At 44.7% G+C, this 25336-nt stretch overlaps 1 protein-coding gene across 20 annotated transcripts in view; it reads left to right on the top strand.

Moving 5' to 3' along the window:
• The window catches only part of LOC146978890 (triple functional domain protein-like), a 106267-nt gene that overhangs the window by 22777 nt on the left and 58154 nt on the right, over window positions 1-25336 (top strand). For 8 of the 20 annotated variants that reach the window (XR_015037132.1, XR_015037131.1, XR_015037127.1 and 5 more), the window contains exon 1: window positions 24620-24730. Coding sequence is in view for 12 of the 20 variants with exons in the window: in XM_085791953.1 (XP_085648079.1) it covers window positions 24661-24730 (70 nt within the window). In the remaining 8 variants the exon portion in view is untranslated. Of the gene's footprint in view, window positions 1-11804; window positions 11856-24619; window positions 24731-25336 lie in introns of those variants that run through there. The other 12 variants (XM_085791950.1, XM_085791949.1, XM_085791948.1 and 9 more) reach the window with 4 other exon arrangements.

Below are 25336 nucleotides of genomic sequence, written 5' to 3'. Positions count from 1 at the left end.
AATTTTTTTTGGCCTGGCGGGGGCTCTCGTTGGCCTGGCGGCCCGCCAGGCCTGTACAATGGTAGGGGAAACACTGAGTTTAAACCGGCGGTCTTTAGTGCTGATATGTCGTTTTTCTTTTTGCCTAACAGGGACGCTTTTTGGACCTGGGATCCCAGAGCAGAGGATGATGTGGTTTGATCGAAAAATATCACGACTGATTGAATAAACAGTTGTACAACTGTCTGTCTGCTCCTGTCTGTAGTTGTGTTTGTACATTCATGGTGGACTCGTGGGTCTTAGTCAGCTCTGGTTCAGCTGACTCTTCTCGGGTGCACACAGGTATTGAAGTGTTTGATGTCTTTAAATGGAATGAAGAGGAACCAGGTAGGTCGGTGCTAATCTGTGAACAATTGATCTTTTCAGACACACACTACGTGACAGTAATACCGGGACCGTCACGTCATACAAGAAACCGCTGCCAAGGATAAAAAAATGAAGGATTGTAAACGATGGGCTTTAACCAGGAGGGGATTATGTTCAGACACAGGGTTTTATGTGTAGATCAATGATGGTGGGGGATCAGATTAGCTCTCTGATCGGCTTTGTTTCATCCACCGAAATATCACAGCGACAATTTAATAACCTTGAGGTGTTGCCGTGGTTATTGTGTTTTCATTGTGCTGAAGTCTGAAGTTCTCAAGGAAGCTGTTCTGGTGTCGGTCAGCCACGGTTCAGCTCTGATCTGCCTCCCGGAGGACATGATGCTAAATCTTCCAGGTGCTCACAAAGCCAAGAATTAGGGATGCACCTGCCAGCACAGGCCTGGCTGCCGCTCCTGAAATCCACAGTTGGAAACCCTGTGTGTCTCACAAGCTCCTAAAACATAAACAGTTGTTATTGAGCGACGAATTGGAGCAGTTGGGGAAAAAGAAAAGTACCGGCAGTAAAAAATGATGGGAAGAGGAGACAGAGGTTGTCGTACTCAGCTGTGGACAACGTGGGATTGAAGACACTGATGTACGAGACCAGAGTTTATTCTTTAACACAGTATTTTGTAGGGGTGCAATGGTACAGGTAGCCCACGGTACCTCGGTTTTTGGCCACGGTTCTCGGTACGGTTTCGGTATGTGTTTTGTGCAGAGAACTTTTTTTTTCTCCCAAAATAATGTTTATAATTTATAATATTTCTAATACAGCTCTCCTCTCTCTCTATCTCTCTCACTCTCACTCACACACACACACACACACACACACACACACACACACACACACACACCTGAACTGTCAGTGAACAGCCCCTAGCTCCTCCCTCTGCACACTGCTTTAGTCTTTCATGATGAACACTCTGAAGCAGCTTTCAAACAGAGATCGCGCTATATTGCCGTCACTATGCTGCAGCCACAGTCTCTCACTGGGAAAGAAGGAGTTAGTCTATTGTGTTTTTTTTAAACAGCCTTTCACCACCTCTCATCTCTGTCAATCAACTCCTGCTCGACCTCGGTCTCTCTATCGCGCGCAGACACGCGGGCACGCGGATACGCGACCACACACATGCAGTGTGCATGGACAGAGTCCTGCTGGAACTCTAATAAAAGCTAAATGTGCTAAATCGCGCTAATAACTAATTAAATTCCCCCGCGATTGCGATCAGCGACCGCTCATGCCGCCGCCTGTTTGTTTTCTTTTTTTTTTTTCCCCTCTTCTGTGTGTGAGGCTGAGCTGCTGCACTTTCAGTTGCAGGGGGGGAGTCACTGTGAGTGTGTGGAGGCTCAACAGTGATTGGACATTGACTCGCGGGGGCGGGCTTTCGCCTTAAACGGCCAGGCACACACATACACGGCACAGCTGCCTGTAAAGCAGGAAGAGCTGATGGAAGCTGAATCTGAAATACCGCGGTCCAAGAGCGTATTGCACCGTGCAGGCCGTACCGAACGGTTCGGTATTTTATCGAGAACCGTTGCATCCCTAGTATTTTGTACTTATTTGTGCCTGGTGCCTGGTGAGTCTGGATATTTCCAACGATACTTTACAAAATTGGGGAAAGAAAAATCACAATTTACATCATGGAACATTGTAAATATGGTATTTTGGGGAACATTGTTTGTCCTTGGTGTACTGACCGCCCCCAGAAATGTTGATAGGAATGGTGATTTGTCTCACACCCACATTGTTTTTCTTTTTTTATCTCCACAAAGGAGGTTATGTTTTTGCCCGTCTTTGTTTTTTTCTTCTTGTGTTTGTTTATTTGTGAGCAGGATTATGTCAGAAGTACGAAAAACTGATTTGCACTAAGCTTGGAGGAGGAAGGCTGGAACACAGGCTGGAAAGGAACACATGGGATTTTGGTGCAGCTTCACTTTTCTAAACATTGCATGACAGGTCATTCTGCAGCATTGCAATGTTTGGATTCAGATGTGAAAAAAAAGAAAGAAGCATAATCTGGATTACAGATTGATGTATAAACCCGTGAGGGGCTTTTCGATGGCATTGATGGTTTGATGCTACACTGGCTAATACTAACCTAACAGAACAAACTCTCAAACTGTTCTCTTCGGAGTTGCATTGTGGGTAATGTAGGTGTAGACACATAATCCACATGATGTAAATTAGTGATGTGCAGCTCGATACTGAAATATCGATACTTCCGATACCAGGTCTGTATGCTCTAGAATTGATACTCAAATGAAAATATCGATACTTTTGATACTAAAGTCATTTGTGGTTATGCATATCATTAACAGGAACACAGTGGAAAGTAACTAAACTATTCAGATCTTGTCTAAATGACACGCGGTTGGTAGGAACTACTTTTTCTTCCACCTGGGTAAGTGCGTAACGCGTAAGCTGCTCACAAAGTCAGTCTGTGTAGAGTCAATGGCGGAGCGGAAAGGAGTCATGTGTGGAGCTATTTCAGTGCCACAAACAGTGAAGACGAAGTCTGGAATATATGTGGGAAAATTATAAATAATATTATAAATTCATGAATTTAAAAAAATATATGTTTGTTTATCATTGTCTTATTTAATTTATGGTTTTATTATTTTACTTATGTTCTTTTTTTTGTGTTTGAAACACTATTTTCGGCTAAATTCTAAACGAGACCACTACCTCAATATAGTTCAGAGTTTAGAATAAATACGTTAGGCTACTCTGAAGTCTTGCATCCTTAGGAAGCTATGACTTGAAATACAGTACTTTAAAAAAAAAAAATTATTAGATTTACCAGGCACATTAGGTACATTTGCACAAAGTATCGGTATTGGATCGGTATCGCCGATACCAGCCTGAATTTCACTCAGTATCGGATCAGAAAGGAAATTTGTGGTATCGAACATCACTAGATGTAGAATGTAGGCAACACATTTTGAAGAAGAATGTATGTTATAAGGATTACATATAACTCTGTCACCTTGATGTTCCTCTTTCTAAACCGTCCACAGTGAGTCTGATAATGTAATGGGAGGGTAAAGTTAAATGAGGGAGATTTTAAAGGGTGGGCATTGTCTCCACCCGTAGCAGAGGAGTGATGACCACCGTGGCTGAACTAACAAAGAAAAGAGCATCAGCTGCAGAAATCCACAGACAGCGACGTCACGGTAACGATCGCATTGTTTAACTAAGAGTTTCTCCCTCGCTGGGAAGTTGGGTGCATGAATACCACAGCAGTGAGCGTTTGGCTCCAGAAACAGAACAAGATAACACAAAAAACACAAAAGTCTTTTCATTGACACTGGAGCTTCAGTATTACTTTCCGCTTGACTACTTTGATCGCTGCGAGTGTCAGAAGTTGACACCGTGCATCCCACAAGTTTCACTCTCTCGTTTGCTATCTCACCTCCAGCTCAGCGCCAAGCAACACAAATTCCCCAGAGATTGTTGATCCCATAGGTAATATACTGTTTAATGTGTTGTTCATGGCTCTTGACATTTATATCGTCTCTGTAAGAGGAACGCAGTCCTGGAACAAGTTATCATCACACATCAGAAACTGCGACAACTACTCACTTTTTAAAAAACAAACTCAAACATTGGTTCAAAATAGCTAAAATATCTGATGCCTGTTCCTGGAGGCTTTTGATATATTGTTGTGCAACTGTGGGTTAAAATTCTCTGTCTGCCTTGATATTGTCTGTCTGCGTTCTGTTTTGTAATTGTCCATTGTGTGATTTGTGGTCGCGAGGTTTTAAAGGAATAGTTAACCAGAAAATGAAATTTGTCATTATTGACTCACCCTCATGCTGATGAATACTCTAGAGTAGTTTTTTATTCCTCAAAGTGCATCTGGAGACCTGGGAGGGGGGTTCGTAGTCCAGCGAAAACTTTATATGAAAGTAATAGCTCCCGACACAAAAAGGTCCATAAATCATAAAACTACTACAAAATCCCTTTAATATTCCTCCTTACTGCTCATCCGCTGCAATCCAAGTGTCCTGAACGGATATAGTCATTTAGGACATCTTTACAGCCTAAACAGTCGTGTATTGCGCTCTGATGTTCACATTCCCCAGGCAAATTCAATACAGGACTGTTTAGGTTGAATTGAATTTTTTGGTGAACTATTCCTTTAAAGTCTTCTGTCTATAGCCCCGTTTCCACTATGCGGTACGGTACGGGTCGGTACGCTTATTTCAGCGTTTCCACTACCATGGAACCGTACTGGTCCCATGGGGTACCCGTTACCATGGAACCGTACTGGTCCTATGGTACCCGTTACCATGGAACCGTACTGGTCCCATGGTACCCGTTATCATGTTTGTAACCCTTCTGGTTGGGGTACCTATAGCACACCGGACCGGTTCCCTTGGGGAGGAGCCAAAGTACTGTGAGCTGGTGATTGGTCGAGCATATGGTGTCATTGCGCAGTGCGACGGTCCGTATATCCTAAGCACAACAACACAACCACGCCATTTAAAAAAAAATGTTTGCTAGCAACGGAGTCTGGAGTGCTGAGGAGATGCCAGCTAGTACTCTCCTTGTCTCTGTTTAGTCAAATATAGCCACGCAGCGAGAAGGAACAACAACAGTAGATCCGCCATCGCTCTGGTCTGTCGTCCCGCTTGTGTCACAGATTATATGACGTCACATCTTTACGCAAGTCGACGTAGTGACGCTTCGACACACACTCCGTTCACCCTTGATGGTCCCCTTTATACAATGGAAACGCAAAGCTGACCATATCCGACCCAACCCGTACCCGTACCGATCCGTACTGTGCCGCACCGTACTGACTGTGGAAACAAGGCTTATGTTGTCTAGGCACTTGCCTTGGGACTACGGCTGAAATTTAGCAGTTATGCTAAGTTCGGCGCATTTACACTGATGCTTAAAGGTACATTGTGTAGGAATTCCTCCCATCCAGCGGTGCGGTTGTAGATCGCAAGCAACTCAGTCGTATTTTTCATGCTGCATTCACGTGACATGAGTTAGACGGCAGAAGGACGACAGTCGCTGCACGTAACGGCCTAAACAAGCCTTTATGTACAAGTGGTCCGTCAGCACGAGGCAAAACAATACACGTGACAATATGTTGTCATGGCGATGTCGTATTGTTGACCTGACCCACGTTTTACCGGCTTTCTCTGGACTTCTGTGACTAAAATGACTTTAACTCATCCATATACTATATATATATATATACATCCACACTCTCCAAAGACAACTTTGACAGCAGGGTATTGCTCATTGTTTTTGTACTTCACACCTCCTTTCAGTCAGTGTGAGCCAGACAATAGGTATTTTGAAATGAAAGGGGGTCTTTCCTATGTGTGCGTGAGTCAAACGATGAGTGTGTCTGCCGAGAAGGGGAAGGCAGGGGCCCACAGAAAGGGTGGTCTTGTGTTAACGCGTGCTCGCAGACAGAAACAGTGTGTGCTAGGACAAGAGGGAGCTGTCTGTGGAAGGCAGCTCACTTCAGGATACAGTGTAGTCAGTGTTGAACACAGCCGAGGCCGAGGTGAGTTCACTGCATCCAGAGTGTTTGCATGTTTCAGAGAGAGTGGGGAGTTGTTGGATGTCTTATGGGCTCGGGCCTGTTGCACTTTTTTTGCTTTGTCATTTCCTCAGCGCCTGTTAGATTTGTGTGTCTCTCTCTGTGTGTGTGATCTGTTTAACTTTATCCAAACAGCTCAGTTGACATTTTAGCGGTGGGCTTATCCTACTATGGTCTGCAACAAAGTTGGCCCAGTGTGTGTGCGGTTGGATTAACCCACTGCTCCAACGGCCACATCCCAGAGGGAAAAGCGACCGTTCACGACTGCTTTGGTCTCTCTCCGTGCACACACAGTCTGATTGGCTGAATTGCACCTCAACCTCCCTGTACACTGTGTTTTTTTTTGTTGTTTTGATTTCTGGCTTGGCTACAAGTCGTATTGTTTAGATTGCGATAAGACGCGGGCAACCACTACTGTAGTCTGGTATGACGTGGTTGCACACTGTGGCTTAAGTGGACATCTTTGGCATTGCAAATATGTGAAGTATGTGGGTGTTTGGTCTCTCTTTCTTTCTCTCTTATGCTTTTTCCTTCCCCCCTCCCTCTCCTCCTGCTTTCTCCTTCATCTCATTCATTCTCTGTGAACTTCTCCCAGGTACACACGGCTTTAGAGAAAATTCCCTTGAGGTCATTGCGCTTCTCTTCACTGAATCTCCGCTCTGCCTTTTCCCACCGTACCATGTCTGTGCGTGAGAGCTTTTTCCTTGTCAACATGAGCCCAGCAAGTTGTCTGATGTGTAGTTTGTGTGTGTTGGGCTTCTTTAATTGGAAGCACCAGCAGCAAGACGTTGCTACAGTAAATCACAGCTGCACGGCGAGGAAGTCCACTCTCTCAGCGGCTGCAGAAAGGAACCAGGTGTCACGTAGAGAACTATTGTATCATAATGGCCGGATCAGCTGATACATGGAAACAGCAGGGTCATTTATCAAGATCCAAGGACGTTGACGGAAGGTCAGGGGTCATGGGCTGTTACACATGACACTACAAGGAGTTATGTTTCTTGCTCAAGGGCTCTTTAGCACAGCAGATGCTCCATGGTTTGGAGTCTTTAACATACAAGTAGGTCTCTGAAGGTATGATGGTAGGTGTAAACAGACAAAAAATCAACTTCTACACAGCATTTACATCAACATCCCATTTCTAACTAGAACTTGGGGACATAGATTTTACTGGGAGCTTCAGCACTTGACAGTTATTTGTCCCGTCATGTTCCCTGGTTCATGTCAGAACACAACAACGATACACAACACTGCACAGTGTGACTCTGCCCTGATGCTGCTGCTTGTTTTTGTTCACAAGTTAATATCTGATTAACCCAATTCAAAAGCAAATCAGTCTAGTAATACTCCCTTCAAAACTGTTAAATAAAAAGAACAGTAACAGAATTATTTGGCAAAGAAATTCTATTTTTTTAACACTAGTTTGGTTTTAGATGTTTAACTCATTGAGTGCCAACCACGTAATTTCTCGTTTTTCGTTCCCATGCGTCGAGTGCCAAAAACGAAATTTTTCGTTTTTTGCTTTTTTTTTTTAAATTATGAAAATAGACACTTTAATACACATTATATGTAAATTTGGGGACTCTACGATGAGGAGAACTGAAATAGATGACGATCAAAGTCACATGACAGCTCATGAACTGGAAGTTTTTATCATAACTCAGCTTCTGCAAACGGAGTTCTGCATGCAGATGCAGCGCAGCTGCTCCGCTCTCACCCGCGAGGCTGCAGCAGCTGGGAGCTGAACCAGGAAGCTCTCAGCCCACTGTCTCGCCCGGTCTTCATCTGGAGCAACACCGTGTCCTCCCCAAAGTCCTCCCGCGGTAAAATCTGATGGTCTCTGGACCAAAGCAGACCGCCGGCACCGACCCGTACCACAGACGGACCGCGACCACCGGCGGGACCGGTGTTCGCGAGCCGCTGTGGCCGGCAGAGCCTCACGTTCCGCGGCGAGAGGCTGTGACACGGCACGGTGCGTCTGTGTTATTGTTGTTTAGTGGCGCCCCCCCCGCCCCCGATGGTGGTTTTGTGAATAGAACAACAATTGTTGTGTATATTTATCTTATACGAGCCCTTTGATCCAGAAATGCGAGTGTCAGAAGAGCGACAGACACAAACAGCGCACCTTTCATAAAAGACGCTCTATCTCCTTTTCTAGAAAAAAAGGAGGGATTTTGGTGAAACCCAGCCATGTTTAGCTTGACTTTTCTCAGGAACGGAGGCACGTAGAAACAAACGGTTTGTGGCCATTTGAAGGATAAAGTTAAACCTTTCAAATGAGCTACAGTATGTGTTGGTGGCAATAATATAGAATACACTATGGCTCTAAAATAAAAAGTCAAATATGGTCTAATTTGCCGGTACACTTGACTAAAACTTTGGAAAGGAGCGCGGCACTCAATGAGTTAATGTATCTTTTTACACGAAAGTTATCTTGAAACTAATGTTTTTGGGAAGTGACGCCTGCAGCAGTGAAACCAGAGCAAAACCAACAGAAGTGAGATGAGCGGTGTGATCTCACCGAGACAGAAACAGATCACAAATAAAGTTCAAGTCAGGGTGTCTGGAGGATCTGCGGCTTGTGAAAAATGTCTTTTATGGTGACCATGGGGGTGAAAGAATCTGTTGTGCATCATCTGTAATCATGTTCTTAGCCTCTCCCATTAGAATGAAGAGACTCACACCTGTCGATGGTCTCCTTTAGGTGCAGAGAGATGATGAACCTCACATGACACACACACACACACACACAGCAAATTAAAAACAGTACTTTATGTTTAAAGAGGAACTATGCAGGATTTTCAGCATAACTATGCTACATATTTACCTTAATTTAACAGCCATAGTCATAATGATGGTTAAATAAATGGCTTGTAACTTGTTACAGGGAGAATGGAGGCTCTCTGCCTTCCACCTAGTGTCTCTTGGCTGAAAACTAACCTTGTAAGATCAGAGCTTCTGATCCGCGGCACAAACGACCCCCCTAACCTGCAGTGTCTTTTCTATGACGGATAAGACTACACAAATATACACACAACATTGTGATAAATATTGTTATCCACCGCTCCATGGATTGCTTTCTCGTTGGCTTTGTTGTAAACAAATGCACATGACCAGGAGGAGGGTTAGCAAAACAGCGGCTTAGTTTCCCTTTAGCATATAGTATTGTCCTTTGTTTTTTAAAGTATATTTTTTGCCTTTATTTGATAGCACATAGTGAGATAGACAGGAAAGGGGAGGCAGAGAGAGGGGGAATGACATGCAGGAAAGGTCTGCCCGACGCGGGATTCGAACCGGGGACGCCTGCGTTGAGGACTGTAGCCTTTACAAGGGGCGGCCGCCTTAACCACTGTGCCACGCACCGCCCATTTCTTTTGTTTTAAATGGGTTAAAAAATACACAAGTTACATCAGATTTCACCTAAACAGCAGCATCGTTTAGTAAGAGACATATTTTCCAACAGCCAACATCAAGCTAAATTTAAAATGTGCTAAAATGCTACATAGAGCCTTTGAGTAATCGTATGATTTATGATCTTATAGTTTCAATAATCAATGGCTAGCCAAGATCAAAATAGTTGTCAGTTAATAATAAAGCTCCTCTTGTTGTGGGCGGTCCCTGGCTCAGTCCCGGTCCTTGTTCCAGACCTGGGCTCACGTCCCTGACCCGACTGGATGCCTCTGTTTTTGTGTTTGCACAAGTCTGAGTTAAGAGACTTATTGTTTTCTGATAAAGAGTCAAGTGAAAGCAAAGAGCAGGTCACACTGTTGCTTTAATAAAAACTTCACTCCCGGAGGTGTGACTCAAGCAGTTACTTCACTGTCTTCTCAGCTTTTACTGCCAAAATAAAGTTGCGTCGTAATTCCAGTTAGCCATTAAATGCGTCACAGACGGGCTTCCTCATCGGTGCCATTGGTTTGTGCCTACAACCCAGCACGTACACGCTTCTCGTCAGCTTGTGGACCTCTATGTTGTAAAGAAACTGGTGCACACAGTTAGTTAGATAGATGACGGTGCAGATACACTGAGCCCCACCAGCAGCTTGTGTCTCTCTGTAAGGTCAGACAGGAAGTTAGCCTGAATCAGAACAGAGGCAGCATGTGTCACTGAGTCAACCAGCTGAGCGTCCAGCCTGTTTACATGTTGACAGCACATGACACTGACCACATGTTATTCTCAGTCACAGCAGCAGCGGCAGCAGCAGCTTCTCTCACACACACAGGCTATAGGCTGGTGGATCAATGGGCCAATTGTTGTGTTGGCTGAGAGACTACTGGGCCTCGGTCATGAGTTATAGGGTGATGAGAAGATGACTCCCGCTCGCACCGGTCCGGCGTAAGCAGAACAAGCTGGAAAAATGTCAGAATGAGCTACATCGGTGGAATAATAATCACAAATGAACGAGAACACGGCGGAGACGAGCGGCGGCTTCTCTGTCTCTCTGTCCCACGCCGCCGCCGTTAGGTGTGCTCAGATTTCTGAAAATGAAGACTTGTGCTTGTCATAAAACCAAAAGTGTTTCCTGTGACTGAGACGATTTTGCTACTTTGGTTTTTCGCTTTCCTGAACAAGCTAATATTGCAGTTTTCCATCAGCTCTTAACTAATGCAAAAACCTTATTCAGAGAGCAGCAGCAGCAGCAGCAGCAGCAGCAGCTCTGTTTGTGCAGGACAAACAGCACCCTCCTCTTCCTCCTCTCTTAGTTGTTACTGTAAAGTAGTGATGTAAGCTTTTTTTCAGCCAGACTTGCCCAAAAGGCAATGTCTGTTTTTTGTTGTTGTTGTTTCTTTTTAAAGGGAAAAGTCTGAGCAGTGAAACTGATAGGTTGCTCTGACATTTGTACAGACATTCACGTCTCCCTCAGGATGAACCGTAATGTATTTGATGGCGACCAGCCACCTCCAAAGTTAATGACACTCATCAGACTGGGCTTTGGATTTGACTCAATGCCAATATCAAATGTTAGCATGCTAATTCAAAACACTTAAATGGCGGGGCGCCGTTTAGCTCAGTGGGTGGAGCAGGCGCCCCATATGCAGAGGCTATGGCCCTCGCTGCTGCCAGCCCAGGATTGAATCCTGACCCTGGTGGCCCTTTGCTGCGTGTCATTCCGCCTATATCTATATATATCTATATATATATAGATATATATAATAAAACACTTAAATGGTAAACAGAACAAGGCATAAGTGAGCGCGAGGGGCCCCCAACCTTTTAAAGCTATATTGCGTAACTTTTGTCGACCCCTAGAGAATTTCTGCGTAATTTCAAAAACTCTTAATTGTTGCTGTTGCACGTTGCTGTTGCAGTTTATTTAAAACCAAAATTAAAAAGCAGAAAATGTGTTTACAAATGCATTGTCTATTGGTTTATTTTGTTAATGTTGGTAGGTCTGGATAAAATTCATTATCCCATTTTAGTATTATATCACTTTTAGCTGGATTTGGGTCCATTTCATATTAAAATTCATAGATGGGTCCATGCCAGACTAGGATGAGGATCTGTAATGACAGATTAGAAAAATGAAATAAGTGTGAAGTAGGTGTGTAAAATGATCAGTAATCAGTATTATTGGCAGTAATAGAGGGCCCCCGAAATAAAATTTAGCTTGGGACCCTGTAGAGGCTTGGGCTGGCCCTGATGGTAAACATGGTGTTAAATCTGTTTATGATCTCAGTTTTAGTTTGCTAATGTTAGCATTCAGCACCCGCTATAGCTTCTTTCTTGGCACAATCACTCATTAAATCCACAGAATTGTACTGAAATCTTTCTTGGATTAATAGATGAAAACAGGGTCAGGTATTAATGTCCATTCTTTTGTCTGTGCCTGCAGATGGATCCCTCCCTAAAGAGCCAAAAGGAGATGTATCGAGTCAGATAGCAGGTAAAACAAACCCGTTCATCATTGAAGACACACAGGATCCAGCAAAATGCAGTGGTGCGGCTGTTGTTTTCTTTTCTGTCCTCACTGTGTCTGTTCCTGTCTGGTGTGTGGAGGTGGAGGTGGAGAGGGAGAGGGAGAGGGAGAGGGAGAGGGAGAGGGGGAGGTGGAGGGAGAGGGAGAGGGGGAGGTGGAGGGAGAGGGAGAGGGAGAGGGAGAGGGGGAGGTGGAGGTGGAGGGAGAGGGAGAGGAGGGAGAGGGAGAGGGGGAGGGAGAGGGGGAGGTGGAGGGAGAGGTGGAGGGAGAGGGGGAGGTGGAGGGAGAGGGAGAGGTGGAGGTGGAGGGAGAGGGAGAGGTGGAGGTGGAGGGAGAGGTGGAGGGAGAGGGGGAGGTGGAGGTGGAGGTGGAGGGAGAGGGGGAGGTGGAGGGAGAGGGGTCTGTGTTTTAGTCATGGCGGAAATAAGAGTGTCTCACACGCACACAAAGCGATTAATATTTCAGTGTTCCTGATGACAATGACAGGTCATTGTCACCATTATTCCTCACCATCACATCTGCCCGACGCCCCCCCCCCCCTTTCGTCTGCATCGCCCCTCCCTGCCTCCCTCCGTGTCCTGATTGGCTACCTGTGCCTGGTGCCCGTCTCTTTAGCGACAGCAGCCTCTCTGCGACGAGTCGAGATGGACGACGCCTGTCGCTCTCATCTGTCTTCCCTCTCCCCCCCCCAGCCCCTCTGTCCATTATCTTTTGATTGGGGGTCTGATATTTCCCGTCGCTCCTGCTCTTCCCTCCATTATGATTTATTCAGCCTCTTTATCATCCTCAAATGACATTTCTTCAGTTTCCTTCCCTCACGGTTGTCGTACTTGTTCTTAATTTTTATTGACACATATTTAAGAGTCAGTTATAATAATGCCTTGTAAAGAGCTGATATTTGCTCGTCGGCGCTGTCTCCCTCTGATGTGACATTTTGAAGAGACACATGACCATTTAGATATTTAAGATAATTGCTCCCCTCTGCCTCAGCGGGAAGTTTTAAAGGGATAGTTCAACATTTTGGCAAATTGGCCCATTGCCATAATCGCTATAGTAATAGCAGTAGGTTCGTTACCTTTAATTGTCGGTGTAAGCTATTTTTAGAACGGCGGAGCGAAGCGGCAGGCTGCTCAGGGCTATGCTATGGACGCTAAGGGAATTTCTTGGTTTCCCTCATCAAACTCATCAAATACACAACCCAACAACTCAAAAACGCTGTTGTGGACAAGTTGTGAGCTGCACAATCACCACGCTATGAGATAAGATGATGATGAGACGGAGACGGAGCTGTTTTAGACGTAAATTCATGCAAAACCGCTGATGCGCGTTGCGTTCAGGGACAGTTTTTCAGCAAGCAGACTCTGTATTTACCCTGTATTTACCTCGAAAAAGGCTCAGTTTCGTAACGTTCCATTATTATCTCATAACGTGGTGAATGTGCAGGTCACAACTTGTCCATGAGAGCGTTTTGGAGTTTTGGGATTTTGTATTTGATGAGTTTGATGAGGGAAACCAAGAAATTCCCTTAGCGTCCATAGCATAGCCCTGAGCAGCCTGCCGCTTCGCTCCGCCGTTCTAAAAATAGCTTACACTGACAAATAAAGTTAACGAACCTACTGCTATGACTATTGCGATTATGGCAATGGGCCAATTTGCCAAAATGTTGAACTATCCCTTTAATGTTTCATGGATAAGAGTTTCCAGACTGAAAATGAGACACACACACACATTTTTGACTTTAAATAGCTGTACTCTAAAAGTATTAGCCGTATCGGCCTTGAAAAATCAAAAACCCTCAAACCCTAGATATTAAGGAGGACAGTGAGTTGGCAGGTTGCTCCCCCGGCCCCGGGGCCCCGAGTGGAGACGGCTCCAGCACCACAGAACGAGGCGATGAGAACAACATGAATGTAATTATATCTAGACAATACTTGGCTTCATTGATGCTGTTTGGCTCGTCTGTGTGAAGCTGTCAGGGTTGTTTGTTTTTTTTTGTTTTTTTTTAAGCTTTCTGATGCTTGCCAGTTATCACTTCCTGGTTTGGGGGAGGGTGTGGGGGGGGATTAGGCCTGTCCATCTGTCGGCCTGGCCTCTTCAGCCACTGGTCTGACTGGGCAGCTGGGCAGTGGCTGCAGCAGTGGGGCCAGTGCTGTTATGTAACAATGTTAATGCCTTTTAGATCTTGACAGATGTGCTGAAGATGAGCGCTCAGCGAGGAGTGAGGCAGTCGCAGGCTTGTCCATTTCATCACTGCCCACCTCCCCCCCTCCCTCTGCCGGCCTCCTGTGTCGTCAAATGTGTGTAAATCTTCAGTAATCAGTTGCGTTGTGCTGCTGATACTTGACGTAGCCGTGGCCTCCAGATGGCGTATCGGAGCAGACTGGAGGAGCCGGGGGGGGGGGGGGGGGGCAGCAGGCAGAGCCGTGTCCGCCTGTTGACAGTCAACTGCAGCAGCAACAAGCTGAAAACAACACAAACAGTGTCACACGGTCCGCTGTGCATCGCAGTGACGGAAAGAAACATTAGGGTTTGAACTCTCTGTTTTCTAGTGTTGAGATTATCAGCGTAAAAATCTGTGTTAATAACAGTGTTCCTCCTCCTCTTCCTCCTCCTCCTCCTCCTCCTCCTCTCCTCCTCCTCCTCCTCCTCCTCCTCCTCCTCCTCCTCCTCCTCCTCTTCCTCCTCCTCCTCCTCCTCCTCCTCTTCCTCCTCCTCCTCCTCTCCTCCTCCTCCTCCTCGTCACGGTTTGTCAGAATGAGATCAGGTGGCATTAAAAGACCCGGACAAATGAACTCTTGGCACCAGTAACAAGCCCTCTTTTCTCTCTCTCTTCTCTCTCTCTCTCTCTCTGTCTGTCTTTTGTTTCTTCTCCTCTCTCCTCCCTCTCCCCTCCTCTCCTGCTGTGTTTGGGTCGCTGGGGTAACCCTGGCCCGCTTCTCGCTGGGTTAGCCTACCCTGCTATTAGAGGTTTGGACGGACAGACAGAACAGAAAGAGGCGGAGATGGTGCTCTCTCTCTCTCTTTCTCTCACTCTTTCTGTCTCTCTCTCTCTCCCTCTCTCTCTGGGGCCAAACCTCAGATTTGGGGACAAAAAGAGGGAAATGGAAGGACACAGGGAGCCTGAGTGGCGTGGAAATCGACGCACAAGGCTGCACTTTTCAATTGCTCCCGGTGTCAACTCGATTTTTCAAGATAATGATCCCCCGCTTTCGTCAACCAGGCCAGATTTCCAACGCAGCCTGAAACAAGTCCCACACAAATATCTCCTTTTTTGCCCAAGCTTTTCTCTCCTGGGTCAAACCAGACACTTTTACTCAACAACTTCAGGGGTGCCAGGCTGTAAAAGAATAAAAAAATCCAGAGAGAAACCTGCCTCACAGAGCCACTAATGGGAAGTTGTCGTGTCCCAGATTGATAATGAATTAGCACAAACGACAGCTAAAAATATAATACTTATTGCTCTGTCATCAGATGAAACAATAAGCTGTAATTACATGTTCTTTCATGGTAACTCGCTACCTCTTTGTGTGTGTGTGTGTGTGTGTGTGTGTGTGTGTGTGTGTGTGTGTGTGTGTGTGTGTGTGTGTGTGTGTGTGTGTGTGTGTGTGTGTGTGTGTGTGTGTGTGTGTGTGTGTGTGTGTGTGTGTGTGTGTGTGTGTGTGTGTGTGTGTGTGTGTGTGTGTACAGTGGCATAGCCAGTGCCAGCTGTACCCACAGTCGGTGCATTGTTAGAGTGCCACAGCTGTGTCTGATCTAAACAGCCAATCAGATCGGCCCGTCTCATTTCAGCGTTGTCCAGTTGGGTAACAATGATTGGCCACTGCACAGCCAATCAGGGCCGCTCCACCAGGAGAGAGAGAGAGAGAGAGTAGAGGTAAAGTAGACTGATGGTGGTGGTTCAGATGGATGAAGACAATGGTGCCGGCCGTGAATATCAACAGACAGCACAAAAAACAGAGAAAAGAACCATGAGAAATGTTAAACAAAGGAGTCAGGCTGATAAATTGTTGCCTTAGCGGGAGATAAAGACAAAGAGAGAAACACAATAACAGAGCCGGCGAATAATATGGTGTTGCTTTCCCAGCATCCTCTGTGTGTCGTCACCTGCATCGCTCATAGAAACTTTTATCAGTCCAGTCGCCAACATTTTTCCGTTACTTTCATATTTTCTAAACCTCAGCAAACCTGCCACAGAAAGGCGATTGAATCCGTTCCCACTGCCAACAGACAAGTTTGCCTTTCTGCTTCTTTTAAGCCTCTGAACTGGCGCTCGGCAGTTTAGTAACATCTTAATTTGGCACAAACATTCACCGGGACTCAATGATTAACCGGATTAGATTTTTGGGGTCAAAGGTCAAAGACTTGGTGACCCGACAAAGCACTCTTTGGCCATGTGAAAGTGATATCTATCTCTGAATCTTCTGGAGGGGATTTCCTCAAATTTGTCACAAACATCAAAGACAAAGTGTTAGGAGTTTGTTGCTCAAAGGTCAAATTGACCCACCAGAACTTGCACTGCAGTTATGACAAAATTTCACACATATGGTATGGAGGACCACAGTGGACACATCAATTAAAAAGAGTATTTTCAAAAAGGAACTTTAACTTTAAAACAGTAATTTAAAACACTATTTAGAAAATACACAAGTTAATTCCCAAATGAATAACCAAATTTCAAAATCGGTCTTTTAAAAGGACAATTCCATTTGCATTTCCATTTCCTAATTACATCTTTGAATCCGATTTGAAAATGGATTTTCGAAATCAACCGGTGAAACAGCCAATCAGAGAGTTTTTATACTGTGGAAGAGCCAATCAGAGAGCTTCTTACATCTCCACTCATTTGCATTGCAGAGGGAACACTGCTTTTCAAAGGTTGAGGTCGAAAATGCAATTAGGAAATGGAATTGTCCTTTTAAAAGACTGATTAAAAGTTGTATTTCCTCATTCATTTTGCAAATTCATCTATTCATTTCTGCTTTTCAAAATCCATTTTGAAATCAGTTTTGAAATTTGGTTATTCTTTTGGGAATTCAATAGTGTATTTTCTAAATGGTGTTTTAAATGACTGTTTTAAAGTTACTTTTTCAAATCCTTTTTGAAATTCCTCTTCTCAATTGATGTGTCCCTTGTGGTCCTCCATAATATACATATACGTATATGTATATGTTTTGATTCAGGAAAGACGAGGGTGTAACTGAAACCAGTGTGAGTGGTGGAGGCAGACAAATGAGAGGCAGTAATTCTAGTTTTTCTAATCCATCTTGTTAGAGTCACAAACACACTGGACAACAGTACAAAGTGGCATGAAGACCAGAGACTCGCCCAACTGTCTCCAAACTCATCGCTGGCGTAATAATGTAATGTGCTGACTGAACAAAGACGGATGGACTTTGTAACTGAGAAAACAAAGATTCGCATAAATTATAGACCAACTGGACGTGTGTTGTAATATTCCCACAGATTAGGGGGAATATTAGTATCCACCCAAGTGTCACGTTTCCATCGCTGCTGGTCAGGGCTTGAACAGATTAATACCGATGACTACTGCAGAGTCATTTGACCTGGGAGTGAATGCTACCCTTTCCCCGTGAAGACAAAAGCCAGATGTTTGTGGGTTTTTGGTCCAGTGTGAAAGGGGCTTTACTGGGTTTAGACATACAACAGTTTCTCAGACACTTTTGCAAACAGGACTTCATGTTTCTTAGTACCCAGTTAGACACTTCATCTGGGTTGGCAGTAATTGATAATTGGCTGAGCAATTGTACCATCATAGCTCAGTAACTGTAACTAGGCATGGCAGGCCCGACAGGCTTTGGATCGCTCCATATGTTCAAGTGGTGGGTGTGAGGCTGCTGAGAGAGCATTACACTGACAATCTGAAAGAAAGTGTGAGGAATGGTCCAAACTGTGTTGTAGCATAGGCCACAACTGTTGGCCTGTCCAGTTTACTACAGTATACTGCTTCCTACAATAATAACAGTTTGAAAAGACATAGTGCATAAGCTAAACATCTAAACAAGACTATGTTAGAAATGAGATGATATACACCACCAGTCAAAAGTCAAAAGCCTCTTCAACTTCTCATAATGATCTTTCTTTATTTTTATTACTTTCTACATTGTAGGTTCATACTGAAGACATCAAAACTATGAAGGAACACATATGCAATTATATAGTAAACACAAAACTATTAATCAAAACAAAAAGTGTTATCTGTCACCTGACCTAAACCCAACTGAGATGGGTTTGGGGGGTGAGTTGGACCACAGAGTGAAGGTAAAACAGACAACAAGCTCTCAACATCTCTGGGAACTCCTTCAAGACCGTTGGAAAACCATTTCAGGTGCAAAAGGTGGCTACTTCGAAATATCTAATCCATAAAACATATTCTGCTTTTTTGTTTACTACATAATTCCATTACTTTTGATGTCTTCAATTTGAATCTACAATGTAGGAAAATAAAGAAAAACCATTCAATGAGAAGGTGTGTCCAAACTTTTGACTGGTGGAGTATTTCTCATGATCATACCTAAAGGGACAGTTCACCCAAAATTCAAATTTCATTCATTATCTACTCGCCCTCATGTTGACTAAGGGCTGTGAGAAGAGTCCTCCGTGGCTTCTCTGAGTTACAGCGGGGCTCCGTGCAGCACTGCATGTCCATATGACGGTTGAGAACGGAGCTCACTTTTCTTCTTCCAAAAAAACATCCAAATACCTCCATAGTGCTCGTCTGTAATGTCCGCCTTGTATTGAAGCCCCAACATGAGAAATTGTTCCGATTGTTCCGAAAAAAATTAAATAAGTCTATATTTCAAGCTTCAGTCAGTAATCGCACTGACGCCGGCGCAAATCGCGCGAGATTTGGACGGACCAGGAAGAGGAGCTTCCGCTACAAACAAGCTTGAAATATAGACTTATTTAATTTTTTTCAGAACAATTTCTCATGTTGGGGCTTCAATACAAGAGGGACATTACAGACGAGCACTATGGAGGTATTTAGTCGACAGCCCTTAGTCGACATGAGGGTGAGTAGATAATGAGTGAAATTTTAATTTTGGGTGAACTATCCCTTTAACAATACTAACGTCACACCCAGGAGTGATGCAGCTTCCAGTTAAATGCAATTTCCATTTCTTCTACAAAACACAAGCTGATACTGACTAACTAGGAAAATGTTTTAATGTTCTTTTAGCATATATAAGTAGCCATCATGAGTGTATACATTAAAGACAGATGGAAACATTTAAAAGCCAGCCAGAGAACGCTCAACTGTCCATCTAGATACACCTGATGACGACAGTTGCAGGCCAAGGAGAGATAATCTGAAATCATGTGAGCCTGGAAAGCTTGACGGGTTTCCTTAGGTCGATTTCCTGCTGCACTTTAGGCCAATTTTAGATTTTCACAAGCTGAATTCATCTTCTGAGGATTTCATGTAGTGTTAGTGTCCATTGTGAGGAAGGAACATAAAAGATGTTCATGCATACTTGTGAATCCCACATTTCTCCAGCGTTTCCCACAGTAACTCGGTGCTGTATCCATGAATAGAATAAGCAGCCATGCCATCAAATGTAACTACACTGGACAGTATGGGCTCTTTGTTCTTCTCGGAGTGGCGCTCGCTGCTGATGAGGATGTAGGTCAGGGGGTCCAGGTCACGGACGGACGCCCTTATTCCTGTCCACTCCCTCCTCAGCCTCAAGGAATTCCTGCCATTCCCCCCACACATCCCTCGCTCAGGAATTCCTGGCACGCCGCGAATGTGGGAAGTCCACAACTATGCCGGGGAACGCTTGCATGTGCACGGTTCTGGTTTCTCTTGACCCGTAACAGCTGGTTCAGCAGCGACGCGTCCCAGTCAGCTGTAAAGCCATTATGAGATTATGCCTGACTGTACGCGACTGCTGTTTAATCTGATGAGGAAGATGCTGCGGAGTGTGTGTGTGTTTTTCTGTGTGGTATGCAGGAAACTCGTCCCCTCCCTCTGCTGACCGACCACCAGCTGTTCCATCTGTCCGCCGCCCGGCCAGCTGTTGCGTTTTCACTCTCTCCCTCTCTTTTTTTGTGAACCACATTCACTCCATCAGCCCCCCCCCCCTCCAAACCTGAGATATTTGTCACAGTCTCTCTGGGGGAGACTTGCGTGTTAGTGTTGTCGAGTAATTTACTTTGTTGTATCAGTCAGTCTAATGCCCAGTTGACCTCTGGGAGGCTCTACAAGCCGCAAGTCTGCGAGGTGTGTGCAGAGTGTTGACATATTTTGACACACACAAACACACACACATCCATGCAAAGGATGATGAACATTTCTGGCATTTCCCTCTCATCCCTTGCCCTCTTCTCGCTGAGGGGCGTAGTAGCAGAGCTGCTTGTCTTTCATCGTTGCTCATTTCATTCAGGACACAGGAAATGCTGGGACTGACTTGAGATCAGGAAATTGTTCGCGTTGTTGTCGTATCATATGGGATGGACGAGCTTCCCAGAAAACACTGTTCACCTCAGTTTATGGGAGGGTAGATTATTCCCTGGAGCTTAGAGCTGGGGAATGGACTTCAGTTTCTTTGGATTCCTGAATTTAGACATCATCAAGTAGGTAATTAAAACCTCCTCAGCTGTTGCTAATGACTGATAGATTAGAATTTAAATGAGGAATTGGATGAAATTGCATATTTAGCCACAATTTGTCATGGTTTTTTAAATTTCTTCCACCATGGTGCTTAAATTCAAAAGGCTGAAGTTAGAGGGTGGGCAGTGATTCACCTAGGTGCTATCCACTGATTGTCTGTGTGTAGGAAGTGGAGCTGTTGTTGTAGAGTCACAGCTCGGCTCCAGTATCTTCACATCATGACTGTGACACATCAGAGAATCAGTGTGAAAACAGAAACGTAAACTATAACTTGTGTCTGCCAGATTTGCTATACCATCCACTTCCATGAACATTTCTTTATTATCTGCTGTTATTATGTGTTTTTATCCACGTCTCTGTACCTGGTGGAGCAAATTTGGCAGATTAGATGTTAGTGGTGATGATGTCCAACACTGTAATTCAATAAATTCATTCATTCATTTCTTAGTTAATTCTTAATTTTCTTAAGACATCACACACATCATGATTGAAACATCAGTCATCAGCTCAGTGAGGTTTCACAGTTCTTAGATTTTTTTTCCTCATCGATTTATTTGGTGGTTGTCTACACCAGTGGTTCTCAAAGTGGGGTCCGAGGACCCCCAGGGGTCCTTGAGAGGGTTAAAGGGGGTCCCCAACTTTTTCTTGAAATTTTACCACTTTGTTCTAGAATTTTTTTTACAACTTTTCTCTGGAAATTATATGATTTTTTTTCCAGAAATAAAAAACTTTTTCTATAAATTTCTATAAAATATTTCCAAAAATTCACGGCATTGGTCCTAATTTAAATGTACATTGACTAAGAAAGTAATATTATTCAGTCTCATAACAAATATTTGTGTATTTCTGGTGTTTGTTTCAAAATGTTGACAAATGGGGGTTTTGTACCAGTTTAGGGGTCCTTGGTGTAAAAAACGTTTGAGAACCACTGGTCTACACTATTATTTGTTGCAGTAGAAACTGACCTGAGATCAGCTGCTGGCACTTCTCTCTCTGACATAATCAGTCGTGTCAATGATACATAGTTAGATCAACTCCTAGGCAGCATAACTGGTCCAGTCAGGTCTGGAGGCTTTATGTCAAAGCAGTGTCTGATTCAGTGGCGGCTGGTGGTCAAATTAGTTGGGTGGGCTAATAAATAAATTATACCCATTAAATGGTTAACACAGCTAAAAGTTAGGGTTATCCCATCTCACAAAAGTATAGCAACTAATAGGGGTGTGCATTGGCACTGCCCTCACGATTCAATTCGATTACGATTCAGCAGGTAACGATTCGATTCGATTCGATTCTCCGATGCATTGCGATGCATTGCAATGCATCCAAATTCTACTGCACTCAACACGGCAAATTTTTCATCAGTCATGAGATATTGAAAAAGAGATTTTATTGGCTGCCATGTGTGTATTTTCACTCTCCTGTATCTTTGACATGAATGTCATAAAATAAAATAAAATTGAATGGATATGGCATTTAAATCACTTCTAGGGTTGCCCCCCAAAATTAGCCTTGGTCGATTGGTCGCAGGAAAAAACAAACAAACCTTTGGAGCCGTGTCTCAAAATCAATATGAAAGACTATGGGGCTTTTATTTTGAAGGGCCAAATACAGGAAGTCGTGGCACTTTTTGTTGTTGTTGTTTTTTTACACGGCACGGCAGGTCTCTCTCTCTCTCTCTCTCTCTCTGCATCACAGACCCCCCCCCCTCCCCCTCCCCCTCCCCTCCCCTCCTCCAGCCTGAGCTCAGTCACTCGTCCTCCTCTACTGTGTTTATTGGTGATAAACGGGCATGCTCCTGTAGCAACGGTAAAACCCGACCGGCTGGTTGAGTCTCGGACCCGACACGGCCGGACTCATGAGCGTTAATTAATTAATTCTCAACCCGACTGCGGGTGAAAAAAAAAAAGGAAAAAGAAAGCCAGCGGCAACACTGCTACTGCTGGTGCTGCCGCTTAGCATGTAGCTACAGGCTGCGCATGTCGTTGCTCCGGAAACGCCCCCGGAGGTAATTGAAACTTCACAACTTTATTTGAGGCCAGAAAATAAACAGTGACATAATCGATTATGGCACGTTGCCGCATCGATGCTGAATCGTGCATGTCCCGCATTGCAATGCATCGCCGAATCGATTATTGTTGACACCCCTAGCAACTAACTAGGCCTACACACTGCATTAAGTAAGGGTCTAGTCCAAAAAAAAAAAAAACTTCACCTGGTTATCTCACACATACACACCACAGTCTATGATACACACACAGTATCTCTCTCTCTCTCTCTCTCTCTCCCTCTCTCACGCACGCACGCACGCACGCACGCGCACACACACACACACACACACACACACACATAGACACGTACGCACGCACGCACACACACACACACACACACACACACACACACACACAAACACTTACACACACGCACGCACGCACGCACACACACCCGACGATATTGCTCAATTAAAAAATAAATAAATAAATAAAAAAGACGATATATGCAGCTCATATCGACGGCCTTTCTGGTCTGTTATCGCCATGTCATTTAAGTGTGGTGCTCCCGGTGAGTTTAGAAACTAGATTCTCCACTTCGTTCATGTTAGCAAAGACAGTTTAGAGCAGTAAAGTATGCTAATGCTACCTGTGATGCTAGCGCCTAGCGCCGCTGTTTCTGTCTTCTCCCTCCCACAACAACACAACTTTTCCTCCGGTTCCTGTCATTGGTCTGAAAACAGCGCTGTTGGGCTAAATGAAATTAGCCCCAATGACAAGTAAACCAAGGGGGCGGGACATGACGCCTGTCAATCATTGACCCTGCGTCAGCCCGCTGCTGATTGGTCAGAACCGCTCGGCCTGTGGGCTGAATGAAATTAGCCCAAACAGTCGGTCAATGGCGAGGGCGGGACATGGCACCTGTCAATCATCCACAGTCGGAAAATGAATGAGAGCAGACTGGGTGAGCTGGGCTGATTAAAATTAGCCCATTTAGAGATATCCTGTGTTTTTCTTGAAACTATTTAATATTGTTGCCAGTTCCGATTTTACTAAGACTTAGAACAATCTTTTGTATGTTATTTAGAGAATATAATATAGGCTATATATAATATTTTTTCCTCATCTTTTGTTGTGTAATGTAGGGAGGGCTTAGCCCCACTAGCCCATTGATACCAGCCGTCACTGGTCTGATTTCTATACACTGTTCTCAGGATAACATACACAGATGTAGAGCCAGAAACTAGTTTTTATCTCCTCGTAGTAAGACTATTAATTCTTAATCAATGAGAGTCCATGAAGTTGTGACCTTGAGATAATGGATAAGCCACCACAACAGCTCAGGCTTTACACTGTATTTACTTCTTAGCGCTCAGATTGTGTAGTTTCATATTTTGTGCAGTCGTTTTTATTTTCATGGGTTAACGTTTCTAAAAACACTGCCACATTTAGTCACATCCAGATGGTCCAGCGCTACAAGTGCGGTGCTGTCGGCCACTGAGCGGCACCACTGGAGTCACAGCAGGGGAACCGAGGACTTTGATGTGTGTTTGATTTTATATCTAAGCCTCTGCTGCGCTGTGAGGGTTTTCCCCATCAATCTGGACTCTCCCTAATGCTAAGCAGCTTCCCGGGGAGCATAAATGCAGTGCAGGCATATTATAATCATTACCCCTCCTACACATTGAGGATTACCTCCCAGGAACCTGCCTTTCCAAAAGACAAGGCAGATTAGCAGCTCACCTAAAGCCTGCGTGAGGTGCACACACTGATGCCGCACATCCAAACTGTCAGTGAGAGCAGGCCGAGGGAGTCTGCACCGACAGGTCTGTTTTCTGCTTGGAAATGTTTGCACCAGCTTTTCCATATAGACGTGTAGACGGCACCAAAAATGGGTGGTTTTGGTCGTCTGCTGGATTGGAATATCTCCCCTCAGGAATCCCAGGATTAGCCTCAGCTGCTGCGAGCGTGCCCACAATGGATTGGGATCCCTTCAGCACGTCGGCCCCGTCAGTCTATCATTAGCCGACGGTAGTGGCACGGCGGACGGCGACTCCATCAGGCCAAGAGCGAAGCCAGAACCCACAGCAATTTATGGATGATTTTTTTTTTTTTTTTTTTTTTTTCTCAATTTGTGGAAGAATTATCAAGCATGACTTGCTGGGCAACCAATCACAAGTGGCGCTATGCCCAGACTGGCTCCGCCCTCATCAAGCTGACAGGTACAATACCCCGCTGTCTAAGGGGTTAGTGTGGGTGTGGGTTGAATGTGTGGCAATTATGGGGGTAATTTTCTGCTTTTACACTCCTCCCTCTCTCGCCCTTCAGACGGAGTAATGGAGGGAATGAAATGAGCGTGTGTTCGACAGGTTTCACTGTGACCGATCCGTTTGTACGTCTGTGTCTTTCCCTCCCTGTCAGGCTGTCCACCTGTCACTTCCCACCCACTCCCTCTATGCCGTCCTCATGCATACTCTTGTTCCCTCCCTCCCTCGTTCTGTCCCCTCATTCCCTCCTCTCCCTCTCTCTCTATACACTTTCAAACTCTCAGCCTTGTTACAACACAATGACACGTGTCATTATCTCACACATTGTTTTTTATAGTGTCTTTTTTTTTGGCCATCATTCATCCAGAAAACCCTTCTTCCCCTCTCTGTGAGTGAGTGAGTGAGTGAGTGAGTGAGTGAGTGAGTGAGTGAGTGAGTGAGTGAGTGAGTGAGTGAGTGAGTGAGTGAGTGAGTGAGTGAGTGAGTGAGTGAGTGAGTGAGTGAGTGAGTGAGTGAGTGAGTGAGTGAGTGAGTGAGTGAGTGACCTGGCCACTCTATATT

Source organism: Trachurus japonicus, chromosome 11 (assembly GCF_045865225.1).
Source record: "Trachurus japonicus isolate A0001 chromosome 11, Traja_1.0".
Lineage (NCBI taxonomy): Eukaryota > Metazoa > Chordata > Actinopteri > Carangiformes > Carangidae > Trachurus > Trachurus japonicus.
This window is presented reverse-complemented; position numbering and strand designations above follow the sequence as displayed.